This window comes from Orbicella franksi, chromosome 11 (assembly GCF_964199315.1).
Source record: "Orbicella franksi chromosome 11, jaOrbFran1.1, whole genome shotgun sequence".
Taxonomy (NCBI): domain Eukaryota; kingdom Metazoa; phylum Cnidaria; class Anthozoa; order Scleractinia; family Merulinidae; genus Orbicella; species Orbicella franksi.
Genome location: NC_138155.1, coordinates 3342166 through 3357359, shown reverse-complemented (window position 1 = coordinate 3357359; position 15194 = coordinate 3342166). Strand labels below are relative to the sequence as shown.

Here is a 15194-nt window from a genome sequence, read left to right as displayed (position 1 = left end):
CCAAAATGGTATATAAAACATCAGTTTAATCGACTCGGTTCATTTGAAGTACGTGGTCTTGGGTGAAGGTCGACGAGAATCATGGATGATCGTTCAACAGATATTTTTGGCCCTGTGGAAGATAACAATGATGAGAACGTTGAAGAGGACGAAGAGGTGGATGAAGAGGAGCCTGAAGAGGAACAGGAAGAAGATGAAGATAGTAGCAGCTCCGAAGAGGAAGAAGAAGCGGACGACGATGAACCAGATCCGTGGAGTCCGCTACGTCAAAACGTCGGGGAAGACGTCAAAGAAACCTACCTGAAGGAAGTCCAGCAGTTCCTGGATAAGGGAAAATCCCAAAACTATGCCGAAAATGCTGCTTTCAACGTCCTATTACCTGTAAGTAGAAGAAGGCTACGAAGGACTTACTTAGAGCGTCTAAAATGGACTCACCGTATCAAACACGACGCAATACACCGTAAAGTCATGAAGACTCTTCGACGCTTTATTGAGGAAGACGACATGGATTTTGACGAAGCGGCCGAGTCGGCAGTGGCAAAACGAAAATTCCTGCTAAACAGACTAATGCGGAAGAAGTTACTCCCCGACGATGATGACGAAGAGGAAGTAGAAGAATAGGTTAAGACCTGAATTAGCCATGTGACTCTTATAAGAGTGTGTGATTCCAGGGTTTTAGTCATTATTTGTAAGACGCCACACATGCAAGATGAATTGCTCCAATCAACTGTCAGGGAATGACCAGAGGGTTGTCTGTAAAAAGGCCTACCACAAAAAATATTATGCCAAGAACAAACAGCGAATCCTGGCCCAACAAAAGAGATATCGTGCAGAGAACGTCGGGATTCTCAAAACCCGTCGTAAAAGATGGTATGAAAACAACAAGGAACGACTCGCCAGCAGCCAGAGAGCCTATTGTCAACAGAACAAGGAGCATATCAGAAATTATCGAAGACAATACTGTAAAAACAACAGGGAACGGATCAACGAGTATTGGAGAAGTTACTATGCCAAGAATAAGGAACGGATCAGGTAAAGACTTCATGACCAAAAGCAAAGAAAACTAGGGCAGAATATCGTGCGTTTTGGGGCCAGGGACCAAGAGTCTGTGAAACTGGAAACGAGTTTAGTTCCCAACACTTTGTGGAATACCGACGGTCAAGAGTTAAGGAGTTAAAAATTGTAACCAATTCTCTTTCGGAGCTCATGTTCTTATTTTTATTATCATTATTCAATAAACGTTATTAAGACTCAGACTCTTTGTTTTTGTTTTTGTTTTGTTTTACGAGTTTTTTGAGTTACAATAAAAGTTACACGTTACACCCAAGCTGTGTCTTCAGGGTAAATGGGGAGTGAAAAAGATGACCGAAGAGTTAATCCGTTGATAATCACTTCATCCTCAGCGTCGTAGTGCAGCCACGACAGGAACAATAACCTAAACTTTACTTCGCGTACGCAGAGCATTACTTCCGTTGGGATGTTTCTACTGAACATTTCATACACCGTCTGTCTTATTGACCGAGTAATGGTCATCCACGGCAAGTTGACATAGGCATGGATGTACAGGGTAGCGTTTCCCCTTTGCTGCACGAAGATGGTGAGTCTTGTATAAAATCAGGAGCCATAATCGGGGATGGAGACCGTAAGTCTTGGGATCCGCGCGCACCTATGATATGGGACAATTTTTCTATTTTTAGAACAAATTGCGCCATCCTGACGTCATATATCCGCGCGGATTCACGCACATGTCGGGGATTCTCGCGTGGATGTTGTCACGTTGCATGATCAAATGGTGAGAGTTGAGAGATTCTCTTGCGTATTTTTCACAGCGATGGCAGGGAATAAGGCAGGGACTAAGAACCAGGGCGCTTATATGTAGTTTTATGCTCTGAGCCAACGGAAAAGGTGGGTTTTCAGGGTCGAAAACAAGACTTCAATCTCGCGCTGGGAATGGATAATAAGATCTGCTCGCGCTAGTTGTAAGCTTACGCGTATGTTTTTGCGTTTGTTCTGACTTAAGAATATAGCAAGAAAACTCTCTACTCTGGTATCGAGTTGATTTGTGAGTTTCTCGGACAATGGTTAATCATAACCAAAACATGTTTTGATGGTTTCTTATTGTTTCTACTTGTTTGCAAACGGTTTGCAAAAGTTTTTGAAAGGAAAGTCTGACGCGTACAATTAGTTCATTTGCATAGTGCAGCTCGTGCACTTTCAAGTCCGAGTCGGTGTTTTCAACAAATCTTGACAAAGATTTCTTTCGTTCTCTTTTGTGCTGAGATGCTGAAACAAATTTCACGAACGCAAAAAAGGCTACTAACATCATGTGTGCTTCTTCAACATAAGCATAGTGAAGTTTTACACTGCGGAAATGAAAATAGGCAAGAAGTTTTGATATTTTCAAGTTGATCAACAAAATCGAAATCGTTATTCGAAGTTGATTAAAGAAAGCGTCATCGTAACTTTGCTGATTATTTCTGCTTTATTCGCATATTTTCAGCTTAGCTTTTAATATGTTCTCAAACATTTATCAATCTTAAACATATTTAAAAACTATAGAGTTATTGTTTGAGTTCGATGTATGTTTTAACACGAAAGTGCAGCGGAAGTACAATTTGTCATATTTACTGACTGTACAAACCACGCATCGGCGGGCGCTCTCATTCATCGACAACAGAGAATTTACTGGATTTTTACACGAATAAAACTGAGCAGTATCTACGGACGTAAAGTTATTGGGCCTTGGTGAAACATCAAGCGTTGCTTACAATTCAGGCGAAACTCAAACTAGCAATTATTTTGTTTTACTTTTCGGTCGCGATAGACTGGCAAATTCCTCGCAAGCGTGTGGCAAGAGGAGCTGGGAAACTATGAAGTCTTGAAGCTCTGCTATATCTAAATATATCCAGCTAGTTTTTTGCTGTGTAATGGAAAAGCTGTTAATCTTCAACATATGTAAAATTTAAAGTGGAGTAATGTACAGCTCATGTAAAAGAAGCATCCGTCGGAACACAACTTGGTCGGCGATATATATCTAAGCTTAAAGCGGAACATACCTAAATTCGACACTGTCTTACTTCACTCAAACTGGAGCAGCTTACGACGAAAATACTTAAGCAAAATTCCAACAGACGTAAACGCGTTGAGTTGTGGGCCAAAAACATGAAAAATTTCGCGAATTTCGGACGTTATTTCCCCCGCGCGACATCCGCAAAAATCCTCGCAGCATTTACGCGCGTGTGCCGCAGGCGATGGCGCAATTTGTTCTAAAAATAGAATTATTGTCCCATATCATGGGGACAACCCCAATACTAGAAATGGCGCGCGCTTACGGTCTCCGTCCCTGATTATGGCTCCTGATAAAATTCAAACCAGATGGAAAGATTCGCGTGGTACGGCAAGGTCCTCCACGAAACAATATTACGATTGTGAATATGATAAGGCCGTCCCCCTCGCCGATACCTATTGATGGCATTCGTTGCGTTGGTAATCCTCTCTCGTACCACCTCCTCCCAAGGTGAAAGTTGTGCCTCATCTTCATTCCCCCGAGGATTTGAGGTTTTGCAATGTCCGCACTTATCTGAGTATTGTAACTCCTGTTGCAAACATCTCTTGTGCAAAAATTTTCCACAGCAATAAGTTTTCGCACTACATCGAGTCAAGGAGTCAATGACAAGGTCGCCTTGACAGATGAAACATTTGTCCTTGAACTCATCTACTTCGGGGTCAATCCTAGTAGTCTTCGACTTCTTCTAACTTCCATTTCGTGAGTCAACAAACTTTGTTTTGGTCCTTTTCAAAACGTGTGAAGGTTTTAAATAGCAGACTAAGAGGGAGTACCCCGTTATCCCTATTTTACCCCTTTGGCCGAGAAGGGAGTGGGACGAATCTAGGATTGGTTCCCGATGAGGTCACCGTCCCACGATGCTTTGGAACGGGGAGTACCCCCTCACCCCAATTTTTACCCCTTCGACCGCGAAGGGAGTGGGGCAAGTCTAAGATTGGTTCCCGATGAGGTCACCAGCCCAGGATGCTTTGGAACGGGGAGTACCCCCTTATCCCTATTTTTACCCCTTCGACTGCGAAGGGAGTGGGGCAAGTCTAGGATTGGTTCCCGATGAGGTCACCATCCCAGGATGCTTTGGAACGAATAGAAAGGTATATAAGTGCCTCGGACACAAGTCTCTCAGTCTCCATCATGGCCGCTTGTTGGATGGACCTCTGTCGTTTAGGACCACAGGACACTGTAAGTATCGATTTTGAAGTTGCATGACATTTTTTGCGTGACCCTGGCGTGATTTGTGTCGCTATGGAAATCCGTGAGACCGATCCCAGTCCTCCGTCGAGGCTGGTGGGCTGTTTTCCAACATGGCCGACTTTCGTGGGCGCCGCCATCTTGAATTCTTAATTCGGCTCCTGATTGGCTGAAATTTGTGGCGACCATCTTGGATTTGGAAAACAATAGCATACATTGTTCTTAATTCGGCTCCTGATTGGCTGAAATTTGTGGCGGCCATCTTGGATGTGGAAAACAATAGCGTCCATTGTTCTCCAAACAATAGCCTATTGTCTTTCTCGGCTCATGATCGGTTACCGCTCATATGAGCGTCCTATACTACTTGTATATATCAACTCCTTTAAAACTACTGCTCAATTTCCTAAGGTTTGTTTTGATACAACGCTTGTGTAATTTCTATTTTTTTTTTTTTTTTTTTTTTGTTATCGAGTGTTGTGGCTCTGAACTTCTTCATTAGCCCTGAAAATATTTATGTTTGTTTGAAAATTTACTTATTAAGATAGCAATGGTGTAATATTTAACGTGACAAAAAATCAGTATCTTCAAATTGTCAAATAATGATTTTGAGTTGTGATTGTATTCTTTGAAGGTCACTTTATTCTTCCTACAATTTTCTTTTGTAGTTTGTATATTTTCACAAGATGAGACTGATATGCATAAGCCCATACTACACTGCCATATTTTTTTGTCTCAGAAATTGAAGTTTACTATAGTAAATGTAAACACAATGCAGAAACAAAAGACGCAAGCCCTGTTAGCCTGAGGAAGAGTGAGGCAGATCATAAAAACTGACTTGTAACTGATTCAGCTATATCAATTCAAGACGCGGCATCGCCCGTGACGTGGCTCAAGTTAGCTCGGTTCAACTCTAATAATAGACTAAGTGTTTATCAGTTTTTGACGCTTTTTTCAAAGCATATTTGAAATATTGTCCAAATTAATTTCTAGGATTCGATAAAACAACCAGCCACTACGAAAGAACAACTAAAACATACTTGAAATCTCTTGTAAAATATGTTGAGACATTTTCTAACTTCTCATTTCTCCAGTTCAAAATTTGACGTCAAACATTGCATCAGCAAAGTTTGTAGTTTCGATTCTTTTGTGAATCATCAAACTAGAACTTGAGTTAATTGTTATTTTGTTTCGAAATTTCATTCATATGCAAAAGCTTTCTGAAATATTTTCCTCTTTGATCCAAAAAAAGTCAAAATAATATTTCTTTTTTTCCAGGATTCGATGAAAAAGCCAAGCACTATTAATGAACTTACATGCTTTAAACCTCTTATAGAAACATTTTCTTCTTTCTTGTTTTCACAGTTTAAATTTTTAGAAACATTGATTCAGCAAAGATTACTTTCGATTCTTTTGTGAATCACTAGACTAGAACTTAAGCACTTTGTTTCGAAAATTTAATCGTATGCCAAGACTTAATTGAACCCGTTCACTTTGCTTCCGTCGTCGCCACAGCGAACAATTTGACACCGAAATAAAGTACTAACTGAAAACCATTAACTAAAGGATAATGTCTTCGATTGTAATTGCCGTCTTCAAAGCCACTATTGGCTTGCTAGTGAATAAAGGCAGAGATAAGGCAGCGGAGAGACTGAAAGAAGGCGACGTAACAGAACAAAAATTTCGCAGTGTCATCGTCCGTGAGATAGACGATATCAAGTCAAAGTTGGATGGATTGTCAAGGAAAGATTTGTTAGCAAGTATCAGCTTCTTTGAGGAAGGAATCGAGCTGCTCTATGAAGTGTTCGATAAAGCAAGGCCCAGAAGTGAGGGCGGAGACGAACCTGTACGAGCAGCCTGTGCTGAAGCGTTTGCTCTCGCCGAAGAAATGCGAAACGTAAACGTGGAGCTTATTGGTCTGGATGAATCAGCTACGAGGGCGCTTGCCAACGCAAAGAAGAGATTCGAAGAGGCTCGCAGGGAAGCAACAAGAGCTTTTAAAAATGAAGCTCTAACAACGTCTGACCGCATCCTGGCAATGGAATATCGGGTAATGGCCACAATACTAGAGACAATAGACAATCCTGCGGACGCAATAGCGCCGTGTAGAGTGTGTATCAAAGAAATAAACTGTCTGGCAGCAGTACAGAATAGTTTTAACGTCGAACTCCGGAAAGGCATCATGGCAAAGTTTAATAAAGGCGGACGCGGGAAGATCATTTCTAGTGTCTGTCACGTGAATCGTGTCATCTTCGATGTCACGCAAGCAGTCAGTAAAGAGGAACCTTTCTGGATGTGGCCTACAGTTCATACTGAAGAAGGAAACATTGATCCGTTGCGTGACGAAAGGGTAGTTGAAGTTCTTCGTAAGCAGGGCATGGAGCACTGTTTTGTTGAAATTGCACCATGGTCATTTGGCCAGGAGGGAGTGAAGGAACACAGGCTTAAAAAACCTTGCAGTATGGCGATGAATTCCAAAGGACAGTTCATTATAACTGAGAGTATGAATAGTGAAGTAAAGGTGTTCGACAGAAGAGGACAGTTTATAGATCATTTCAGTCTCCCTGTTCATAATGTAGACCAAGTAAGTCTTCAAGTGTTAGATGTCGCCGTCGACATGAACGAAAACTTCTATGTACTGGTCAAATTGTATAAGCTTCATTATTCAGGATTTGAGTCAGTGGTATACATGTTTAACAACAACGGGAAAGTGCACCATCAGTTTCCTGTGAATGCAGACCGGTATAACTCTGCTGCTGTAGTAGTCGATAGTAAGCGCAAAGTTGTTATAACGGGCATCAGATATCTTAAGGAAGGTAATGCGCTTCATGTGTACGAGAATGATGGACAATTTGTGCGCAGTTTTGGAGAAGGACTTTTGAGGTCTGTATTAGATCTGGCGCTTGCTAGTGATGACCGTGTTATTGTGTTGGACACAGACTCCTACGTACACATGTTCAGTGAACACGGTGACCATCTTTCTAAATTCAGACTCACGTTTAGTCTTTTTCCTACGCGTGGAATTGCATTTCACCATTCAAGTGAACATGTCGTCGTCGCTTATGTAGGACGTGGTCACGGTTTCCTGCATATATACACCAAAGATGGCGAGCTTGTGCGCAGCGCTCAAATCCATATAAGAGGTATTAATAGATCCGAAAGAGGAATGATGGTGACTCCAGAGGGACACGTTGCTCTACTCAGTTATCAGTGTGGCCTTGGGAGGGTGTTTATAGTGTGTTAAAATATAGACTGTTCATAGCCTCTCTATTTTTCAACGCAGGCGAAAGAAAAAGCGAGCCCGAAAGCACTTGGGGGTGGGGACGGGGAGGTGAGCTGTCAGGTCTCCCGTTAAGCCTTGGCGTCCAGTTCTCTCGCGATGTCATCCGCGCGTTCAAGATCGAATAAAAATACCAGAAAATAGAGGGCTGTGAACAACCTAGTTAAAATAGAATGTGACTGACCCTCAAGGGAATTTGTTCTCATAAGAAAAAAGAAAAAAGAAACGTAATATTAATACGACAAAATAATCATTATAATGTATTTTAGGTGTGGTTCAGTTTACTTTGGAAAGATTACCGAGTTACTGGGCACTGGGACACACGACCGCTGTCGTTTCTTTTCTTGTTGAATGTAATGAGCACCCAACTAGATTAGCTCTATATAGTCATTTCAGGTGACTAGCAACCAACTTTAAAATAAAGATTTATGTCTTTTAAGATGTAATTAAAATTATTGGTGGAATTCTTACATACATTTACATGTTCATCGAAGAATTACTATAAGAGGACAGCGTCCCACCTGATACATCGTGTTTTAACAAGTGTGGTCAACTCTCTCCCCGTCCCACTCCCTCTCTCAATTAAGCCCGCTACGCGAGGGACTGTACACGATTTGCAGTGTTTCAGCGGTGATCCACGGTAAAGAAAATGATAGCGTAATATCCTCTCTAACAAATGAATTTTAAATTAAGCAGTTTTGAACGCCAACGCATTGAGCAATGACAACACCCACGTATTTTTTTATTTTCATATAGCTGTCAATTTTCGTGGAAGATTTTTTACGATGACCCAAATTGAAAACTGTCTTAGAATTGATTACAGTTACTCGGTGACCAATTTAATGCTTGAACACCATTAGACATGTTATTATACATTGAACTCACTTTCTCTTTTCTAATTGGCCGAAAGCGTACAGTGACTTTTCGAAATCAGCGCCGGTGACGTCATCTAGCGGCTGATTATGCAATAATCATGTCAAGGGCACTCAAGGTCATGAATAATCATGTCATGTATGACCGCGGTGCATGATTTCTAAGGGTAATCATGTCAAGTTCGCGCGCTTTGTGTTGCTTGCCGTCAGTGAAGAAGTGAAAACATGACTGTCGTGACCATTTTTTTGTTGTTCAATGTATAATAAAGCAATTATTAGATTTGGTTTTTGTGATATCTAGAATAATCAAGGTCTCGGTAAAAAAAGAATCTCATCCAATAATTGTTGATTATGCTCTCTTAGCACTGGAGAGGAAAATCAGTGCGCATAAGTGGAAGAAACCTGGTTGATAAAAAATGGTTTGAATAAAGTGGCTAGTCAAAAAATAAATTTGAACTTTAACATTGGGTATCCAATTTCGGTAAGCATCAGTTCTGAACTTGGTTCTGAGGTTTTCATGAGTAAAGCTAAACCGTGGAACAAAACAAAAATAGATAACATCGAAATTACTCAACAGTCATAGAGCATTTCTTTTACTTTATTCTCCTAAAATTCGGACCAAGTTAGCATGTTAATCTACAGAAATTAGCATGAATATTGCTAAATCCCACGTACTTTCAAAGCCATTTAACACCTTTACATTATCTTCCCAAGTGATAGACGTTTGTGGCTTTATTTTGTGTATCTATCAAATCAGCTCTCCAAACAACTCCCTAATAAGCTGAAAGCAATTTCTTATTTCATTCCGGTCTAATATGATAGCAATAAGGACTCTTAGCAAACAATTGCCAGGCTCAAGAAGAAATAGTATTGGCTGGTATTTTACGAGACAGTAACATTTGCTTCTTAAAATATTTTTTCTTCACGAATCAGGATTTAGCCTGATTTAAACCTAACTGATTGACAACGTTGGTTATGCTTGAGTGGACCCTCAAAATTGTGAGTACCATCTGAAATCAGTTCTCTGGGTTAGTTTCGGTAATTCTGTTTTTAGATCAGTGAATTTGAATATCATCCTTAGAGCTGAGTGAATGAATTCATAGCTTCATTTCATTTTAATTTGGGACTGGTTGATGTTACTTTTCAAAGCTGCTTTTGACTTTTCGTTTAGTGGTTTGCTTTCTATTGAGAATGCTGCTGGCTCACGTCTTGATTCTTTCAACGCTGTATTTTACATGTAGGTAAGAAGCAGGTCGGTGTTTTTTAACTTCCATTCATTAATATTTCTCCCACAATTTATTCCCTATTTTTGGACGAAACGGGAGGTCTGGGAACGAATTGAGAACGAACTGAACCTTTTTCTACCTTATTGTTACTGTATTTACGCGATTTTCAAATAATCGCGAAATTTAAGTCCCGCAGAAAAGATTTTCGCGAGATTTTATACTCTACTATGTAATTCTTTAATCAACGTCATCGTCACTTTACACATAATTATCTTGTCCATGTTCTCTATTTAAAGTTCGGCGTTCCAAAAAGTCTTCGCCTGAATCAATATCATCTTCTTGCTGCAGTTCTTGTAAGATATCCCTGGTGCAGTCGTCAAACGATCCATTCCTATCTGGCTTCTTGTAACTTCAGTATTTTGACAATTTTCGCGAAATTTAGTTCCTTTTAACGTACTTTTTTGGCCAAATCGCGACATTTCAGTCTCACCAAATATCCCGATGCCATTTTCGCAAAATTAATTTCCCACGAAAATAAGTAACGATAAGAGAGGTCTTCGATCGTTGCAGTCGTCTTACTGGTAGTAAGGACGCTTTGGGCAGGCTGTGAACAAATTTTCTTCACTCCAGAAGCCGGGGAGGGGAGGGGGGGGGGAACTCACATATAAAAGGAAAGGGATGCTTATCGTATCTTCAAGGTGTTAAAAAGCGGTTTTGATAGCTCTTAGGGTGTTCAGCCTCAAAAGGTCCACAGCGGGAGCTGTTGCGGTATCTTTTAGGGTGTTGAGCCGAAAAGAATATGACAGGAGATAATGTGTTATTTTAGGATTGGTACCTCTTAGGGGTGAAAGAAGTTTCAAGCCACACCCACAAAGCAGGATCTTGGTACCTCTTAGCTGTTCTTTTCAAAATTTCCAACGAGCACTCGGTAATTTTTATATGGGGGGAGGGGTCCCCCCCCCCGCACTCCCCGGGCTCCAGAGTCTTGTCAACTGGTGATTGTAACTTCCTGTTTCGTTGGAGGTCAAAACTGACGAAATATCCGGCTAATGTGTCATTTTCTTATGACAGATATTGAATCTACTTTTACTGCTCGCTTGGATGTTCCTTGCTCCCCGCCCCAGATCTTCGACATCACTTTTAACGCGATCCTGATTGGCCATCTGAATTCCAGACAGGAAGTGTTTTCAGAGCTGCAATGCATAGACGCATGCGTGCGCAGACACTCGTGCATAGCATACAACATGGAAATTGCGGGCTCAGGCTTCCAGTGCACAACTCTAGGTATGATTGAAAGGACTCAAATAAAGGCGGGAGCAGCTTACAGGATTTTTGACCGGGAAAGCATCGAGAAGGTCTGTAAATTTATTTTATAGTTAAAAATCCTACCGAAGAAGGTTCCTCGTTATGTTTTTATACCTTTGGTATGGCATAAGCTGAGATGACTTGATTTAATATATAAAGATAGTTGTCCTTTCGCGATCAAGCTGTTATTCTCGTTACCTACTAGTTTGCATCTGTGTGGATATTTCTAGAAGAAAGTGGAAGCTGATCAGGATTTTTAAAACCCGATACTCTCTTGATAGATGTTCTTCAGGTCACTGTACCTACTTATAACATTCTTAGGTTTTCCGGCAAAATGCATGATTTGTGATTTACCCACCCCTCCCTTGGTTCTCCTCAGCCAGGAAGTAAGAGCAAAGTGGTACGGAGCTGGGTCCTCAGAGGCAGGAAATGTTTTTTAACACTTGGAGAATCACCCTCAGAGACATCAGAGATAACCAACTTTGTACTTGATAGAAAATTGCGGAGAAAGACCGCAAGGCGAAGAGGCTAGTCAGAAAGCCTCCGCTATATTCCTGGCACTTGATCTGTAGGTATTATCTATAAAGTGTTCTTATGTACTAAGTGTCTCATTTGTTTTTATAGTTCCTGTTCCAACGTGCTGAGTGTGACAGCGATTTTGTTCAGCAGAGATCTTTCACTCCATTCGTCACACCACCAAGCCCAGAGTAATAATCGTGTCTCCTTTTCACACGAGCGTGACAGTCACACAAGTACAACGAAGGGCGGAAGTTGATGATTTTTTGTGTCGGGGACTGTAATATTTTGGGGACATTTTTCTTTAAAAAATTTCGCCAAACAGCTGTCAGCTATATTTAAAACTGACTTACGTATTGCATCAGGTTTAATATGCCAGTGCATTGGCTTTTCAATTAGGTCTTTGTTAGATTTACTTTCAGTTTCGAGTCGAATTCATGACGTGAAGCCATTTATAGAAAGTCACGGCGTCATGCAACCTTTCAAGGAACGATTGCATGACCGAAATCTTTCTTTTTAGAATTAGCTAGTCTTCAGCTGCTGTTCACATTAATATTAAGTATCCTGTAGGTTCTTACTTGTCCAGATTTGAAGTAAAACAAAAAAATGATAAAAGCTGACTTGTTTGACAATTTCCTGTTTAATGTGCATGGTGCGTGGCGCGCAGAGTGACAAAACCTGACTTACAAGTTATTCGGACCCTATTCGTTGTGTTAGTTTTACAGCAGAATTTTTTTTCCCTTTGTTTTAAGCCTAATGTTTGTTTGATGATATCTGATATTATCTCTTCATCTATCAGGTCATAAATTGTTATTAACATTAGCTGGAGACGATCCAAAATGATACCCAGACATTGTTCGCTTTCCGAGGTCGGCTTTCTATTCGGCGTTATACGTGTTATACGTTCTTCACCGTTTGCGCTTATGAAAGAAACATTAAAGTGCCACTATGATCAAATTCTCCATACCCATTTTTTTACATTTTCACACACAATAGGTCTTTCCTAGATTGTTTGCCAAATTTCAATCTATTACGAACATTAGAACTCATGTCGTTTGGACCTTTATTTCCGAGAATTTATGGCCGCCATTAATTTTCCTTGTTGCAAGTCTTGGTTGAGAATTTGAGAAAATGACGTCATTTTCTCAAAAATACCACACGGGTTGAAATTGTAATAACAATTAGCGCAGCAATTCGCATAAAGAATAACAAAAACTTTGGCTCATATATTCGTGCAATTTTTTTTACATTAATTGTTATCATAATTTCAACCCGTGCGGTATTTTTGAGAAAATGACGTCATTTTCTCCAATTTTCAACCAAGACTTGGAACAAGGAAAATTAATGGCGGCCGTGAATTCTCGGAAATTAAGGTCCAAAAACCACGAGTTTTGATGTTCGTAGAAAATTGAAATTTGGCAAGATATCTAGGAAAGACCTAATGTGTACGAAAATGTAAAGAAATGGATATCGAGAATTTCATCATAGTGGCACTTTAACGGCGTTACTGAATAGTTTAACTTAATAAAATCAACATCTTCACTAAACAATATATTTTACAACTGAGCGGTGTCGGAAATTGAAACTAATTGAAAACTCGTTCTTCTTTACCTACTAAGCATGTTTCCATGGTTTAACCATATTTATTACTGAATGAAAATCAACGAGGTTAAATAAGAAGCACAGTTTTATCAGATCACTTTAAATGAGTCCCCACTTTCGATTCTGTCACGGGAACTTTAATTTCACAAATCCAAGCAAGCAAAATGTTAATTAAGTGCAAGAAAAGTTTTATATAGTTAATTAAACAGTGCTGGTGTGAGTCAGTGGGTCATTAATCATGTTGAGTAACTGTCCTAACTTTCAAAACAAAAAAAAAATACAGAAAATAGATCAATCGGGAAAATGTGTTCTCTTTCTTAGCTGTTTTACTTTAATTTTCGATCTCAACTGAAAGAAATGCTTTACTTAACTGCTGGAATATATTCGCGAAACTGCCGCAGCATTGTCAAGTGTTTCTAGCACCCTGTCGTCTCGGTGAATATACCACTGTAATACATCCCTTGGCTTTGCATTTGGACTCCGTTTCGCGAAGTAGCCATTGGAATGGCAGTTTCAATATCTTAGAATGTACACCTCACTTCTCAGGCAAAATGATTTCTCCCTTAAATTATCTATGCCTAGGATTTGAGTGGCGCTTGTAGCAGTGGAGATATTTATTACAATTTTGAGCTTTTTTTTTTCGTGGCTGTTTCTTTCCCGGATTCAACTGTAAAACGTCGTGTGACTGTGAGCCGTACTCGCAGTGATGGAAATGGTAACACGATTCAGTTAAAAAGTCTGTAGTTTGCAGTCTGCATTTTACCCTCAGTCTGCATTTTACCCCCGGCCTGCAGTCTGCAGTCTGCAGTTTGCAGTCTGCAGTCCACAGTGTGCAGTCCGCAGTCCTCGTTTTAGCTTTACAGTAGGGACTTTAAGCAACGACAACGCGGACGGCGACGGGAACGCCATAAGATCAGGGAAAAGCCAAAAGGTCCACTGCGCATGACTGGCGGGAAACCAGTAGACGTTCTGCGTTCGGGCCCGACGTGAGTGAAGCTCATTTCGCGTTGTCTGAAAACGTGAGTTTTCGCTTTCGTTTCCTGTGCTGTGTCAACGCTAAATAACCCGTGTTTCTAATTTCGAGGAACTTTAATGCTTGTCTTCTCTTGTTATGTGACATATTTCATTTTAAAGAAACGTCGAGAAATCTGAAGAGAACTCAAGCCAGTCGGCGAACATGTGAGTACCGTGAAATATCTTTTTGAAATCTCATGTAAATAAAGACAACTTACACGAATTTCAACCGAAATTTTTCCTTTCAAGAAGTACTCAAATGTCAAATGGTTCATTATGGTGAAATTCTAACACATTTAAAAGGGTAGACACCATTAACACTTGCGTAGCTGTTTCCATTTTCAGTCGTAAGATCAGTGGTTTACTTAGATCTTTATCAGTCGGCACACTGATTTGTCGCGCCAGTCTGATTAAACGTCTGCTGATGATAAGTTCATTTACTTCATTGTACAGCTCAGCGAGAAGAGGCAAGTTGCGTTTGTGGAAGCGAAATTCGGACCGGTACTCGTCGTCTTCAAACCATCGAAGTTAAAATCAGGAAAGGAATCATAAGGGTGGTCGAGATCATTCGACCGGTTTAAATCGTACAAGAGTAGAAGTTCGTCATCGTTTAACACACCTTCATCGTGATTATCAAGAGTTGATTGCGAACTTCTTTCAATGAAGTCATCCTAGTTCATCCTGATAAACAGAGGACGAATAATGTCAATAAGCTTGAGAGTGCGGAAACCGCGGTTTCCGACGGTGCTGCTTAATGTTTGTGAATTCCCGCCACAACGGCCTTCTCTCCCCAGCCTTCTCACAGGTTTCGGCGTCCCCGTCGCCGTCCACGTTCCCGCTGCTTAAAGTCCCTAGTGACCGCACTCGCACAATGTGCAGCTTTCAGTCGATTTCAGTCAAAAAGGCAAAAGCACTTCAGTGTTATTTTGAGCGTGATACATTGAAAAAAAGTTTGCTAGGTGGTGGGTTTAGTATGAGGACTGTAATTACATGTTTCGTTTCAGCGTTTCAGGCATCTGAAACGAAAGTGATTTGAATATAAATGATTTAATGAATACTAATGAAGCACCGATCAATGATAACTGCATTCGATGAACCATAAGTGTTTGATTTTTCAATAACGGGAA

The 15194-nt window shown here is 40.5% G+C and overlaps 2 protein-coding genes and 1 long non-coding RNA gene across 3 annotated transcripts; all 3 read left to right on the top strand.

Moving 5' to 3' along the window:
• Positions 1-79: 79 nt before the first annotated feature.
• On the top strand, positions 80-1608 carry LOC145502878 (uncharacterized). The gene has a single exon (XM_081482281.1). It carries the CDS (start codon positions 82-84, stop codon positions 619-621), a length of 540 nt encoding a protein of 179 aa, XP_081338407.1. The 5' UTR covers positions 80-81; the 3' UTR covers positions 622-1608.
• A 4214-nt stretch (positions 1609-5822) lies between these two features.
• Positions 5823-7993, top strand: LOC145502577 (uncharacterized). The gene has a single exon (XM_081481902.1). The coding sequence runs from the start codon at positions 5823-5825 to the stop codon at positions 7494-7496; it is 1674 nt and encodes a 557-aa protein (XP_081338028.1). The 3' UTR covers positions 7497-7993.
• A 2741-nt stretch (positions 7994-10734) lies between these two features.
• Positions 10735-11974, top strand: LOC145460704 (uncharacterized). Its single transcript, XR_014039883.1, has 2 exons — positions 10735-10985; positions 11560-11974. It is a non-coding gene; the product is annotated as an uncharacterized LOC145460704 (long non-coding RNA).
• Positions 11975-15194: the final 3220 nt, after the last annotated feature.

What these genes read in the sequence shown, in the direction of transcription:
- LOC145502878 (XM_081482281.1), top strand. Translation starts at nt 82, where the DNA reads ATGGATGATCGTTCAACAGATATTTTTGGCCCTGTGGAAGATAACAAT.
- LOC145502577 (XM_081481902.1), top strand. Translation starts at nt 5,823, where the DNA reads ATGTCTTCGATTGTAATTGCCGTCTTCAAAGCCACTATTGGCTTGCTA.